At 48.0% G+C, this 14,570-nt stretch overlaps 1 protein-coding gene across 1 annotated transcript; it reads left to right on the forward strand.

The window, feature by feature from the left end:
• The first annotated feature begins 4,996 nt into the window (after nucleotides 1-4,996).
• On the forward strand, nucleotides 4,997-14,536 carry mturn (maturin, neural progenitor differentiation regulator homolog (Xenopus)). Its single transcript, XM_048993454.1, has 3 exons — nucleotides 4,997-5,415; nucleotides 10,344-10,466; nucleotides 11,254-14,536. The coding sequence occupies exons 1-3, from the start codon at nucleotides 5,245-5,247 to the stop codon at nucleotides 11,359-11,361; spliced, it is 402 nt and encodes a 133-aa protein (XP_048849411.1). The 5' UTR covers nucleotides 4,997-5,244; the 3' UTR covers nucleotides 11,362-14,536.
• The last annotated feature ends 34 nt before the right edge of the window (nucleotides 14,537-14,570 follow it).

Raw genomic sequence — 14,570 nt, forward strand, 5'->3', positions numbered from 1 at the left:
CAGCCCAATCGGTCCCCACAGTGTGACATATACATGCCCACACACACACACACACACACACCCTGAAGGTCTGGGGACTCATTTCAGCTGTCAGAGCTCCAGAGCTAAATCTGAAATGCCCTATGACGTAATTTATTGTGCTGTTAAAAAAGTGATCTTTGTCAAACAATGAAGACTCAAAATGGAACAAACACCAGCTACACCAGTGAGTCAAAATCAGGGACGGATTACGGACCGGGCCAGCGGGGCCGCTGCCCAGGGGCCCTTGGGGTGCAGGGGGCCTGTGGAGCCCCTAGCCCAAAACAATTTGCAACGCTTATCAACAATGTATTTTCGTTTGTCTATTTTAGAGGGCCTACATTCTTTGATCCTCTGCCTACAAGGGCCCCTGACCCTATAGGGAGGGCATTTGGCTGCCAAGGGCCCTTGAATTGTGGTGGTTGTGGTGGTGGTGCTGGTGGTGGGGGGCTCGCGAACGTTTTGCCCAGGGGCCCACACAACCCATAATCCATCCCTGGTCAAAATGACTGGTTTGTTCCGGTGGAGCCCCATCATTAGTTATTGTTGGTAACAACAAAAAAAATTATAATAACCAAAAAGAACAGCACGCAGGATAACATTTATGCGCTGAGGGTTCGAATCCCACCCCTGCTGTTTGTGAAGTTTGCAGGTTCCCTGTGTCATGCAGAAATTCTCTGGCTAAGTCCAAACACATGCAGTTGAGTGAATTGGCATCTCTGTAATGCCTGTAGTGTGTGTGTGTGTGTGTGTGTGTGTGTGTGCATGCCTTGTAACGGACTATCACGGGTATTAAGTCCCCTGTGCTTCTTGGTGTGCATGGGTTCCAAGCTCTCAATGACCCTAAAACCACCAAAGACCCAACCACACCAGTCACGAGGTCTTTTATTTCTACTATTTAGTAATATTCAAAAGTTACAATTTAGTCTTTCGACACAGACTCTTCAGATCCATATACGGTGTATATTAATTAAGCTCACTTAGCTTTCAATAGTGTTATAAAAACCCAAGGACGCAACACTGGAGGGCACATTAAATCGGCAACGTGACTATCACTAAACCCAAGTTTACGAGAATTTCAGTAATCCTTAGATCGGGGACCCAGCGTGTTTGTGGACCTTCAGCCTTGCTAAATGTCCCGGTCGTCAAATCGTGCCCCATAATCAAGGATTTAATGTTGTCGTAACTTTAGCTGCACGGACGCTGTTTAGTTCCACTTGACTTGTCGACTGTCTTGCTAATTCAGACGTTCACGTGTGATATGGGCGATACGAGTCACTCAAGCAGAAATGCGGGGTGATGCACAAGTCTGACTCAGGGGCTGTCAGCGAGATACGAGAACTCCTTTGTTTTCACGAGCAGAGAGATTAAAAATATTCTACTCTCAAGTCAAGCGAATAACGGCGATTATGTAACGCCGTGGTCTGGGGAGAGCTGCGACTCACGAAGGTTCATTCGCGGTCAAACAGCGAGGGACAGTGGGGAACAGCGGCAACGTGGTGTGGCACCGTAATGAATCACGCTTTATTTCCAGATAGAAATTTTACAGAAGATTACTTCTGAGTCAGACTGCAAGATCATAAGAATTCTCCGGTTCGGTGGTGATGGGTGTGGTTCAGCAAATTAACAGTTTAAGACCTGCTGAAATGGAAGTAATAATTTAGCATAATAAATATGACAAATAAAAAGCATGCGTGCGATTTACATTTAGAATTTTGTGATTAGTTGTCATTGTGTGTTATCTGCATTTAACCCCTATGTTACATAGCAGGGGACAACTAATTCAACACCCGGGGAGCCTTCTTGGTCGGGGATTCGAACCTACAATCTTTCAATTACGAAGTGCGCTTCCCTAATGTTCACAGAAGTCTCAGTTGGACTGCGTATGTATAGCGGAAAGTGCATGCAGCTGTTTGTCAGACCATACCACAGGAAATGAAGTTAATTCTCCTCTCTGTGACTGTCACCAGTGCCCCCACCCCTTCTTTGGGAGTGGACCCCACCCTGCTAGGCCAAACCACAGAAGTCAGGACCAGAATTTATTCCTGTAGATTTTTGGTTAAATTCCCCATGGCGAAAGCCAAGAGTCCTAAACGGGTTCGGGCACCCGACGGGTAACGCCCAAGTGAAAAATATCATAAAATCTAATTTGCGGGTACCGGTGCGGGCGGAAATTAATAGGGCTCGAGTGGACCACGATTCTAAATAGCAAACACGTATTTTAAAATGACGTCCTGTACGATTTTACGTATATTTCTTGAAAGCGTAACGCAGTGCAGGACACTGTAGGCTTAACTGAGGATGCTGGAAAAAAAATCCCAAATAGATGTTTTTCCTCCATAATTCATTCAAAGCTTTGCATGAGCACCAGTTAATGAAAAATACACTTCTTATTTGGAATTATAGGATTTTTCCCTGTAACTTTTTTTTGTTGTTCTTCATCATTATAATAGGATGTAGATTTAAAAAACATACGTGAGCACAGAGCACGGAGTGAGGGCTGAGAACAGGTCGTCAGTGAAGGACTGTCCACTTCCCTACCATCGGATGGGCAAGTCCACACCATCGACTGGAAGTCTGGCATCGAGGGAACAAGCAAAAGGGAGAGAGAGATAGACAGGAAGAAGTGGAAAGGCGAGAAGGAACCTCCAGGATGCCAGGTCACTATGGGCTGTGACCCAGCATTGGGCATCATCTGACCAGGAAGATGTCTGTTACAAGAAGTACAGTAGGAGGAAACGGACAGCTAGTTTGTTTTTGTGAATCTGACGGAAGGGGGAGTGCTGAGTGGCTTGGCGGCCTGTGTTATCTTTAGATGCCTGCGGAGGAAAGCATGTTACATTGCACCATGGAGTGCCTGTCCTGATTGTTTCGTTTGCTCTCCCCGAGGGTGGTATGGTTGCTCAGCAGCGGTGCTGTCTATAGCAGCGGCCAGGGCTGTGGATGGTTGCTAGGGAGCACTGCCATACCACAGATGTAAAAAAAAAGCCTCTTTACTGGAAACCTCTTTCCTTTAACTTCCCGGGACGACCCTCAGAGCTCCGAGGCCCTGACAGGATAGTAATAAATAAGATTACAGGAAACTCTCACGAAAAGGTCAATGCTGCCCCTTGTGGTGTAGAGTAGAAAACGTAACGATCCAGCTAGACCATTACCGACAGGCTAGAGGAGAAGCAATTCTTTTGAAATTAATGCACGTCCTTTAAAAACCAGAAAACAAACATAAATAAAGCAAGTTTTTGTTTTTATTTAAATGCAATAAAAAATGTGACTATTCAGGAATGATGAACGAATCCTCCCCGATGAGGTCTAAGAATCTCTGATTACTATGATCCTTTATTTAAAAGCGTATAAATTCATATAATACATATAAGTTCATAGCAATTACAGATTTTTATTGCATCCATGACAAATGTACTCTGTTCTGAAAAACATTGTCGTACATAGGAATCTGACGTAACTCAGCTGAAAGAGAAGTTTGAAGAACACGTTCTTTCAACAACTCGTGTTAAAAATGAGAAGGTTTTCGCTATTTTGACTGCTTTGCTAGTTTATTTGAGTAACATCAGTTCCTTTGTGAAGTAAGGAGACCCCTCCCCTGCTGCATTCTTGTGATAGATCGGGAAAAAGTTCAGTTCGGAGTGGAATGAACATTACCAGATGTTCACGCATGATCTTTGAGGGTACTGAAGATACCTGCCCGCAAACATGTATCAGACGTTGACGTGAAGCCCTGCGCGAGGTGATGATATTACCCGAATAACACCCTCTGTCAGGTTTCTGGGGGTAACCCTAACCCTACCCAACGAGGAGCATGCATGAGCTTCCACTGCTAAAAGCAAGCCCCCCTATCACAAGCAGCTTAGTGCGTGTTTTTGCTGACTTATATGGAGTTTAACCTGGGGGGATTGGGCGGGGATAATGTAAAGCGAACGTGAAAACGCACCATACAAATAAAATTGAATTGAACCGAATTTAACCTATGTTTATGGTCATCAAAGGTTGAAAGTCTTTTATTGTTATTATTATTGATTTTCAAACATCTGTTCCTACTGTCCAGTATCTCCACACTTGCAGGCTCCTATTCGGCGCAGTAATTGGTTGTGGGAGAGCAGATGGTGCTGCTCGCATCCTGCTTTATTCCGGATGTCCAAAGCAGCGTCGTTATTGCTCAATAAAAATGACACAAGGGGCGACTCTCACCGCAGAAAAATGCTGCCTTGATCCATTTGCCATTTGAATTTTTTTTCCTCAGCTGGAATGACGATATTTGTTCTGGTTTTCTATCCAGCCGTAGACATGACATAACAGCTTCAGAGATGTTTAAATAACGGGTCCTGTCTGCATGCATCAGAAGAAAACCTTCGCTCTGCTGTAATTAAACAAAGGCAAAGCAGAAATATGTGGGAGCCGCATTTGTATGGGAAATTTCACACGTATTTTGGAAGTATATTAAATCACATTGTATTTTTGTAGCACCATCCCGCATGCTATGTCTATGTTGATTTCTTTAAACTAGTAACAAATTCAATTTAAAATGAATTATCCTATGTGGGCCTATAGGCGTGTAATATAGCCTAAATGCATACAGTATTTTTTTATTGTATTGTCAGATTTTATTGGGACGCAACGTTGGTCCAGTGGATGCAAATGTGTAATATTTACAAGGGTGAGGGTTTAAAACGTGTGGGTTTCAGGTTGCATCAAAAATGTACAAATTCGAATATTTAATAGAAGTGTAATTCCCTTAAAATTTCTAACGCATTTCTATCCATATTTCCCGGAAGGTTGGGTCTTTTACCGCTTATGAAAGCTCTCCCTTCGCGTTTGCCGGTGTCCATTGCGAGCGAGCGCGACGGCCGCCACCGGCCGATCCGCACGCTCCGCCGCTTCCCATTGGTCGGCGCTTTCTGCATGTCGTCATCGTACCGGCAGAGGGACCTGACGTCAGCGCTGGCCGTGCCCCTGTGTGTGACAACCCGATCCCCGGCGCGGCGCATCCTTTCCTCTTCCTTGCGGACGGAGCTGGACGGGAGCAACACGCCGTATACAGATGAACGTGAGACATTGACGGCCGCTCGCTGTTCTTTTTTTTCTCATGCATGATGCTGACGGATTGCTAGGAGCCCGGGGGAGCGCCGTCAGCCGTTCGTGTATCGATCATCACTGAGCGAGGAGGATAAGTCCCGGTGCGGCCACCCAGGTGAGCGAAACAGCTGGCCAAGGATGGAGTTCAAGCAGCTGGTTGACACGGCGGAGAAGTGGTGCGCGGGCAACCCCTTCGATCTCATATTCGCGGAAGAGTTCGACGAGAGACGCCTGGATTTCTATGCCGAACCGGGAATCTCCTTCTATGTCCTTTGCCCGGATAATGTGAATGGCGGCGCCGACAATTTTGTGAGTATGACACAACGTAATGCGAGAGGCACTGCTTGTGCGTCGTTCTAAGGGCTCGGTTGATATCCCCTGGGTTAGGATCCCACTCAGATGGGTCCGATATGGTTCGCGATCAGATGCATTGGTGTGCGGCGAATGCAATGATGTCATGCGCTGAGTAACCGCAGTTTGGTGCACCCAGACTAGGTTGCAATTTCTTTAAGGTTGCTCCATGTAATCCCGTATTCCGCGTTAAATCAGGATTAAAAACTAGGTGGAGGGAAGCAGTATATGTAAGGATAAACGGTAATATTTACCTCGATTGCGCTCTTTTCGGACGTTTGTTATCTTTTCGTCCAACGCCACAGGATGAAACGGGAGGGCGTGGGAGACCGATGCTTGCTGTGGGATCCATTTTCTGACTATCTGGCCTAGACGAAGAAAATCTATTATATCGGCACTAGAGTCCCAACGGCAATGCAGTTAATAGGTGTTTCAGCCTGTGACACGCTGGGGCGCTTCTGCTGAATTCCAGTGGCCGTCGCAGGTCATTATCACTCACAGTCCCGGTTTAAGTCATGAAGTCTATGACGGCTGCACGTTTAGCAGCCCCCTCTGCTAATCGGCATGGCGTACTGACCCTGTGTGTAGCAAGATGCCGGCATCTCTGTTCTGTCTGTGCAATGGAGTCATTTAAATTTACGGTAACTGTTAGATATAAATATACAGTGAGTGCATCTGCATGTAGAAGCCTGCATGCACTGTAATAGCTAAAAACATGGACCTGAAAGTTGTTGGATCCAGTCTCAGGAAGGGGCATTCTGTTGTACCTTTGGCTGAAATGTATACTCTGGATTTACCCCAGTGAGTGAAAACATATCAGTTCCATGGGAGCCTTTTCTCAGTGCAGTGGCCAATCGTAAGGGACCCTCAGACCCATGCGTGCTCTGCCACACAGGACACACACTTCACTAAGAAATTTACCTTCTATCCCCCCCCCCCACACACACACACACACAATATGGCCTTCCTTAGTTATAGTGACATGTGCACATACTCCCCCCTCTCTCCTAATGACCCCACCCTGTTCACACTAGCCTGCTATCCCCCACCGGCACCAGAGGCAGGCATAGCTCACTGGCACCAACAGCCTGGATGAAGCTGTGATCTGCTGACAGTCTGGGAATAATTCCCAGCCCCAACCCCCCCTCACCCCCCCACCCCAGTGGAGCAATGCCGAATTATTTCCACTGCTGGGGACTCCCGAGAAGTGGCGGTCCTGATTAGAACCGTGAGCCAGGTAGGTGCACAGGGAATGCTGCTCGATCTGGGGGCTCTGGAAAGCCAGGAGCAGAGAGATTACCTGGTCTTGTGAAATGCCCCCCCCCCCCCCCCCCCCCACAATGTCCCTGCACGCTGATTCGCACACTCCACTTCCATCACCCTAGCCCACTGCTACGTCCAGAAATAACTCACAGCACGAGCTCTAGTTACGGCCCTGGATCGATAGTAAATTATTACAGGGTAGTTTGAAAGTAGGGTTGGGGGGGGGGTGTCCAGCAGAAAAAGTATTATACCTTTATAGTAAGTATTATACCTTTATAGTAAGTATTATACCACTAGGTCTGCAGATTGGCATCATTGTTAAAGCTCTGCAGATGGAAATGGACGTCAGCTCCAGAATATCCTAAACGCCTGAGCTCTTCATCCGTCAGACAGTGTCTGGAGAGCAGGTCACTGGAGGCAAAGGGGCCCCTTCTTCCGCAGTCCACGATCTGAAAAACTGTGCCTGTTGGGTCAGGAGGACCAGGGTAATCTTAACTGTACATTTATGGGACACAGTGCAGTTTACACGGTACAGTGCAGGAGTGTAGGGTGCATACAGACGTGGGACACAGTGCAGGTTACACGGTACAGTGCAGTAGTGCAGGGGGCATACAGACGTGGGACACAGTGCAGGTTACATGGTACAGTGCAGTAGTGCAGGGGGCATACAGACGTGGGACACAGTGCAGGTTACATGGTACAGTGCAGTAGTGCAGGGGGCATACAGACGTGGGACACAGTGCAGGTTACATGGTGCAGTGCAGGAGTGTAGGGTGCATGCTGACATGGGACACAGTGCAGGTTACACGGTACAGTGCAGTAGTGCAGGGGGCATACAGACGTGGGACACAGTGCAGGTTACATGGTACAGTGCAGTAGTGCAGGGGGCATACAGACGTGGGACACAGTGCAGGTTACATGGTGCAGTGCAGGAGTGTAGGGTGCATGCTGACATGGGACACAGTGCAGGTTACACGGTACAGTGCAGGAGTGTAGGGTGTACGCTGACATGGGACACAGTGCAGGTTACATGGTACAGTGCAGGAGTGCAGGGTGCACACAGACATGGGACACAGTGCAGGTTACATGGTACAGTGCAGGAGTGTAGGGTGCATACACACATGGGACACAGTGCAGGCTACATGGTACAGTGCAGAAGTGCAGGGGGCATACAGACGTGGGACACAGTGCAGGTTACATGGTACAGTGCAGGAGTGTAGGGTGCATACAGACATGGGACACAGTGCAGGTTACATGGTACAGTGCAGGAGTGTAGGATGTACGCTGACATGGGACACAGTGCAGGTTACATGATACAGTGCAGGAGTGTAGGGTGCATGCTGACATGGGACACAGTGCACGTTACATGGTACAGTGCAGGAGTGCAGGGTGCACACAGACATGGGACACAGTGCAGGTTACATGGTGCAGTGCAGGAGTGTAGGGTTCACACAGACATGGGACACAGTGCAGGTTACATGGTACAGTGCAGGAGTGTAGGGTGCATGCTGACATGGGACACAGTGCACGTTACATGGTACAGTGCAGGACTGCAGGGTGCATACAGACATGGGACACAGTGCAGGTTACATGGTACAGTGCAGGAGTGTAGGGTGCATGCTGACATGGGACACAGTGCAGGTTACATGGTACAGTGCAGGAGTGTAGGGTGCACACAGACATGGGACACAGTGCAGGTTACATGGTAGAGTGCAGGAGTGCAGGGTGCACACAGACATGGGACACAGTGCAGGTTACATGGTACAGTGCAGGAGTGTAGGGTGCATACAGACATGGGACACATTGCAGGTTACATGGTACAGTGCAGGAATGCAGGGGGCAAGCTGACATGGGACACAGTGCAGGTTACATGGTACAGTGCAAGAGTGTAGGGTGCATGCTGACATGGGACACAGTGCAGGTTACACGGTACAGTGCAAGAGTGCAGGGTGCACACAGACATGGGACCCAGTGCAGGTTACATGGTACAGTGCAGGAGTGCAGGGTGCATTCAGACATGGGACACAGTGCAGGTTACATGGTACAGTGCAGGAGTGCAGGGTGCATTCAGACATGGGACACGGTGCAGGTTACATGGTGCAGTGCAGGAGTGTAGGGTGCAAGCTGACATGGAACACAGTAATAGGTTACATGGTGCAGTGCAGGAGTGTAGGGTGCAAGCTGACATGGAACACAGTAATAGGTTACATGGTACAGTGCAGGAGTGCAGGCTGCATGCTGACATGGGGCACAGAGAAGGTTACATGGTACAGTGCAGGGGGCATGCTGATTGGAGGATCTTTCATGGCAGGCAACCTGCAGCCACCCGAGAGGCCCATGGGGGGGCCTATAGTGGCCAGCAGGGATATCTGTCAGATTTTAAACACCCCAAGGGATTTGTTTTGTGTCTGTGTGGCTCAGAAATCCGAATCTGTGCAGCAGCTCAATGGAATTATGTTTCTCTGCTGGAGACAGGAAACCCGCCCTGAAATGTGCTGTGGTACTGGAATGAAACACAAACCATCAAAACCAGTGGCTCGAGAAGCAAAACTTGAGACTAGCCATTGCTGGATGAGGTCCACCTTACCCCAGTGCTGCCAGGCACGGAGTGAACTTCAGTACGAGTTTTAGTGACCGCAGTGACACAATGTTTATATAAACAAAAAATCTTTTTGTTTTCAGACGGTTATACTTACTTGCTAATTACTGAGGCGGACATTTCAGGTCCAGAAAGTAAAAATCCAAACCTGGATTTTGTTTCAACCAGCAGTTCAGTACTCTCTGACTGTAACTCTTTATGCTCAACTGGTTGGGTGAAACAAAATCCTGGTCTGGATTTTTACTTTCTGGACCTGAAATGTCCACCTCTGGTAAATTCGGAGCATGTATACAATTTTGTTTATTTGACTCGTGCCACTGCATGAAGTCTCTTTGGTGAGGCAAGGCGTTGTGAATTTTTTAAAAAGTTGCTAAATAAAACGAATGTACTATTTTTATAATGATCTCTGTCAGCAGGAGTGCAGCATCTCATTGAACAGCTAGTCAGATTTAGATCAGTCAGGAAAATCACACGGATCCGGCATCAAAACCACTGGAGATTTTCCTGCTTCGTAAGATCGAAAATTCTGTATTTTCGTTTAGTAGGTCAGGAAATGTGGTACAAAGGGGGGAGGTGGTGGGGGCGGAGAGGTGTGAGCATTGTGGCACACAGACAGGAATGGTGTTGCTTTCAGGCAAAAGTCTAACAGCCCCAGTCCGACGCTCACTTTATCTGCTTCTGAAGGGTCTATTAATGGCATGAATGAATGAGCTTATTTGTTCATGAGTCTGTAACATGATTAGTTGAGCACTGATAAGAATGAATTGCACTGGCATCTGAGCTGTGTTAGGCTTTTTGGAAGTTTCCATAAACCCTCAGAACTGTTGTATTTTGGCATGTTATTATGGCCTTAAGTCAGGATTTGTGACGGTCCTGCCATGGCTGGGCTTAGACCAGATGCCTTCACTGGGGTAGATATTGTGTGTGTGTGTGTGGGGTTTACTAACACTGCATTTTCATTGGTCAGCTGCCAGTATCAGTCAGTGTCGTGCGCATGCTGATTGGTGCTCTTGCTCCTCCCTAGCACGTGTGGAGTGAGAGCGAGGATTGCCTGCCCTTCCTGCAACTGGCCCAGGATTACATTTCCTCCTGTGGGAAGAAAACCCTGTTGGAGATCCTGGACAAGGTCCTCAGATCCTTCAGGCCGGTGAGTGATGTGGCCACCCATCACCCATCACCCATCCAGCCCAACTTCCTTCATCAGATTCATGACGCATGCAGACAAGGACACGTTGCCTGGATCATGGCGAAAATGCAGTTTTTTAGCATCTGCGCTTCTAGCCATCGGTCCAGAAACAAACGCCACAGTTAAAACAATGCAGGTCACATATGTCTGTAAAGAAGGAGAAATAGAATCGAGTGACTAAGGCAGATTCTACAGCTCGCATGCAGATCAGAATGCGTTACTGCTTTAATTTAGTATAAATGTCATGGATTAAGGATCTGGGTCTGCTGCAGAAGGTTATGGGGTCAAATCCCATGGCTGGCAGGGTTGTCGTCTGACTGTTGGCCCTTTAAGTTTGGCTTTTGTTGTTGCTTTGGGCAAAAGTGTCCACTAATTGTAAAAAGTACAATAAAAATGTTGCAGTACATTGCCGGCTTCTTGTGTATGAGGGATTTTCTTTTTTCCCAGAGCACTGCCTGGGGTGAACAAGCAAGTCATACAGGCTCGCTCTTGATGTTCTGATGTTATTTTCAGCACCTCTGAAACGATGTCCTTCTTTTCTTCTTGTCAGTCTGAGGTTCATCTCAAGTTTCTAGGATGAAGCTTTTAGAGATGTTACATACAGAGGTTAGGCTCCAGAACTTGGTGAGAGAGGAGGTGATTGTGACACAGCGCTGGCAGCAGGGTGCTATCCTCCTACACCTGCGGCATCTCACCCCTTCTCCACCACCCCCCTCCCCCCCCCCATATGTTGGGTGTGTTCCTGCAGCTCCTGGGCTTACCGGACATGGAAGACGACGCCTTTGAGGAGTATCACGCCGACGTGGAGGAGGAGCCAGAAGCTGATCACCCGCAGATGGGTGTTAGCCAGCAGTAACCATATCCGTGCAGGGCTGGGTGGAGGCAGAATGCCTCAGGCCCCGCCCCCATCTCCCCCCCACTCACATTCTCACCCATACAGACATAGAACAGACCCAAAGGCCCTAATATGCTTCAGTTCCTTGAGTTCTTCACTCCATTTATAATTCACTCTGTCCTTTGCTGGGATTTCGGAGGAACAATGGATGCAGCTCCCATTATTCCCATCAACTGGTCACATGTCGTGGTGTTGGCAGAGGCTGACGGCTGATTGGATGCTTGTCCTGCATGTGACTCACAGATCCATTCAGCTGCTTGTTCTGGTTCTAGAACATTCAGCTGTTTGGGTGTGAACAGCCGAGTGCTGGAATATGATTTTGCGGCATTCAGTTTGTCTGGCTGGGCTTGTCGAACCGAACAGCTGAAAAACACTTTGAGTTGTATCGAATTAAATAATATGTCGAGAAACTGAATAACTAAGATATTATTTGGTGGCTGCTGGCCTTTTGTTACCTGCAGAGAGAGATGCATGAGATGAATGGCATCCTTCCAGTTCTCCCTGTACATCACTTCCTGTTCTGCTTTGTAGATGTAGTGCTCTGGAGTTCTTCTCCACAGTGCCATGGCTTTTCTGATGCCGTGTCATCAGCGGACCTCCCGCCTAGATTCAGGTGTCCATCTTGGGCACCCACCCTTTGGGGCAGGTGGAGGGAAGAAGGTATTTATTTGGTCATTCAGTTAGTGACTCGTCACTTTCAGGAGCCCACGCCTGGGATTCCGCCAGGGCCCCAGCGTATCTGTACCGGCGGATGCTCGTGGAGCCCGGAGGTGAGCTCCGTGGCCCCCTTCAGGAAGATTCAGGAATTATCCAGCTGCGCTTCTCGCTCCGCTTTCATCTCATTCCGCCGTTCTTTTGACTCATGATCAAAAACTCCAGATTCAGAGCACTTGCTATCAGAATTTTAATCAGTGTGAGAGCAGAAAACGATCTGTAGAGGTTACTGTCATTTGACTTTGTAATGAGAGACCCGCCGGGGGTTGGGGGGGGGTCCTGGTTACGTGGATCAGTGTCATGCTTCTGCACAACTTCACTGCAATAAACCCCTAGGGCTGGTCCCCACCCCCTGCGGATGCTGACGTGCCGCAGCACGCCTCGGTACAAGCCTGTCTGCATTCCTGGACACTCATACTTCTTGCGCCTGGCCACCTTGTACTTTGATGCCAGGCCTGAGGTGGCGCTGTAGAGCAAAGTGTCTTAGGTTTATGATGTGTGACATGGCTGTTTTATTGAGAATTACTATTTTGCCAAAATTAATCATGCATTTTATGCTTAGATTATGCAAGGACATGGACAGGTATATGGCGTTGGAGTTACTATTTTTTTGTGCAGTCTTAGGAGTCTTAATCCCGTAACGAGGAATTCTTGAGTCCCTCATTGAGCCCTTCTTCAGATCCAGTAGCCACGGTTGTTTTCAGTCTGTCCAAAGAGGGTAGAAAAGATGTTCACATGCAACCTTTAGTCTGATCTCCTTTCTGACTTTCTGCTTAACCTTCTCCCCCGGCTAATTATTGATTATATTAATTATTACACTGACATCACAGAACGGACCATCCACATTATTTCGAATGTGCTTGGCTTTTCTAATGAAAATTATACCACAACTGCCGCTTGCTCTGTGGCACGTCCTCAGCAGGTGGAAACCAGCCCTTGGAGTCCGGCAGCTACATGAGTGGACCTGAAATCTGACCTTTGACCCCATCTGCAGGCTGAGAGCCTAGCACTCGGCACTGGGGGTACGTGCGGAGTAGATCTCACATGTTAGTGAGTTAGTGAGTTGTGGGAATGACCAGGAACAACAGCAGATGGCATTGAGGTTAAGGATGCAGATGTAACCAAAAGGCTACCGGTAGAAATCAGTAGAATATCCAGCTGGCTGCAATAAAACTGTAAGGAAACAAGAATAACTGCTGCACATATGCAAGCTGGGTCTGGTGGTCGGTCCATCTGTCTGTGATTTGGCAGAACATTCCGGTTCACGGGGGCTGTGCCCTGCCACTGCATTACTCTGTTATTCCATTTATAGGTTAAGCCACGGTTCATTGTTTCGTCAATCGATGAAATACCCCGGGCTTCTATATTTTTGTTTTGGCTGGAAATTAGGCCACACCCCTCCCTGCATTTTCAAAAGCTCCTCCAAGGTCAGGACACTGACACTCGAGCACCGAAGAGCTGTGCCTTCATTGTTCCTCTGAATATACCCAGGGGTGAAGGACTGAGTCGCTTTGCAATAGTCGTTAACAAAGAAAAACACGATTTCCAGCATTCACACGATGTCAGTTTTTCTTTTTGATGTGCCACAGAAGAACTGCTGCGAGAGGATAACACGTGCGAGTTCAGCCTTAACAGATAAACCAGTTTAAAAAAAGAAGCAAGGCTTCGTTGTCAGAGTATTTTTTCTTCACTTATCGACTTGAATGCCACTGTACACAGACGCGCACTGTGGAGGCAGACAGATTCCTCTTCCTGGAGGTCGCTAGGTACTCACACCATACATCAGTCAATCTTCCATACAATAAATACACTTCAGCTGCTGAGAAAAGTTCCCGGGAATGTCGCAGTGATGGCAGGGCGATGCCACTAGACTGTCACTTGTTATCTGGGACTCCGTGTCACCTACCTGACCTCGTCACTTGTTATCGCTTAAGTCCTAGGGTCCTAACCCTAACCCCGCCCCATTTCCCTCAGCTCAGATCGTCTTCCCTGTCACGCCCGCTGCACTGCACACCAGAGGCGCACCAGATCCGCTGAAATCTGCCACGATTTCTCTCCGAGCTGCTGCCGCTGCTACCCTTTTTTATTTCTCCTTTGGTTTCCGACTTTTGCCGTCGGACTTCTCGGGAGACGCCGCCGCTCTTGAGTGAGGCGTCTCCCCGCGGCTTTTGAGAACCTGAACAGCACTAGGGCTCATCTGTGCGATTCCACCTGCGTTCGCTTCCTCGGACGTTTCTGTTTCTTCGTTTGTTTGTTTTTCCTTGTGCATTTTGTTTTCTACGACAGTGTGAATCTCAAGTTTAAAATACATGTTGGAAAAAAATGTTCAGTTTCTGTGTGTGTGTGTGTGTGTGTGTGTTTTGAGGAGGACTTCCTTGCTTTGATTAGGCTGAAGCTTGAATTAAATCAGCACTGCAATCCGCATGACTTGTGCCTTATTCTTGCTACAGGTGCTC

The sequence above is a fragment of the Brienomyrus brachyistius genome, chromosome 23 (genome assembly GCF_023856365.1).
Source record: "Brienomyrus brachyistius isolate T26 chromosome 23, BBRACH_0.4, whole genome shotgun sequence".
Taxonomy (NCBI): Eukaryota; Metazoa; Chordata; class Actinopteri; order Osteoglossiformes; family Mormyridae; genus Brienomyrus; species Brienomyrus brachyistius.

Bases quoted from the DNA above. Each gene is read 5' to 3' on its own strand.
- mturn (XM_048993454.1), top strand. From the start codon at position 5,245: ATGGAGTTCAAGCAGCTGGTTGACACGGCGGAGAAGTGGTGCGCGGGC. The intron at 5,416-10,343 runs GTGAGTATGACA...GCTCCTCCCTAG, and splicing joins ATGGCGGCGCCGACAATTTT to CACGTGTGGAGTGAGAGCGA. The intron at 10,467-11,253 runs GTGAGTGATGTG...GTGTTCCTGCAG, and splicing joins TCCTCAGATCCTTCAGGCCG to CTCCTGGGCTTACCGGACAT.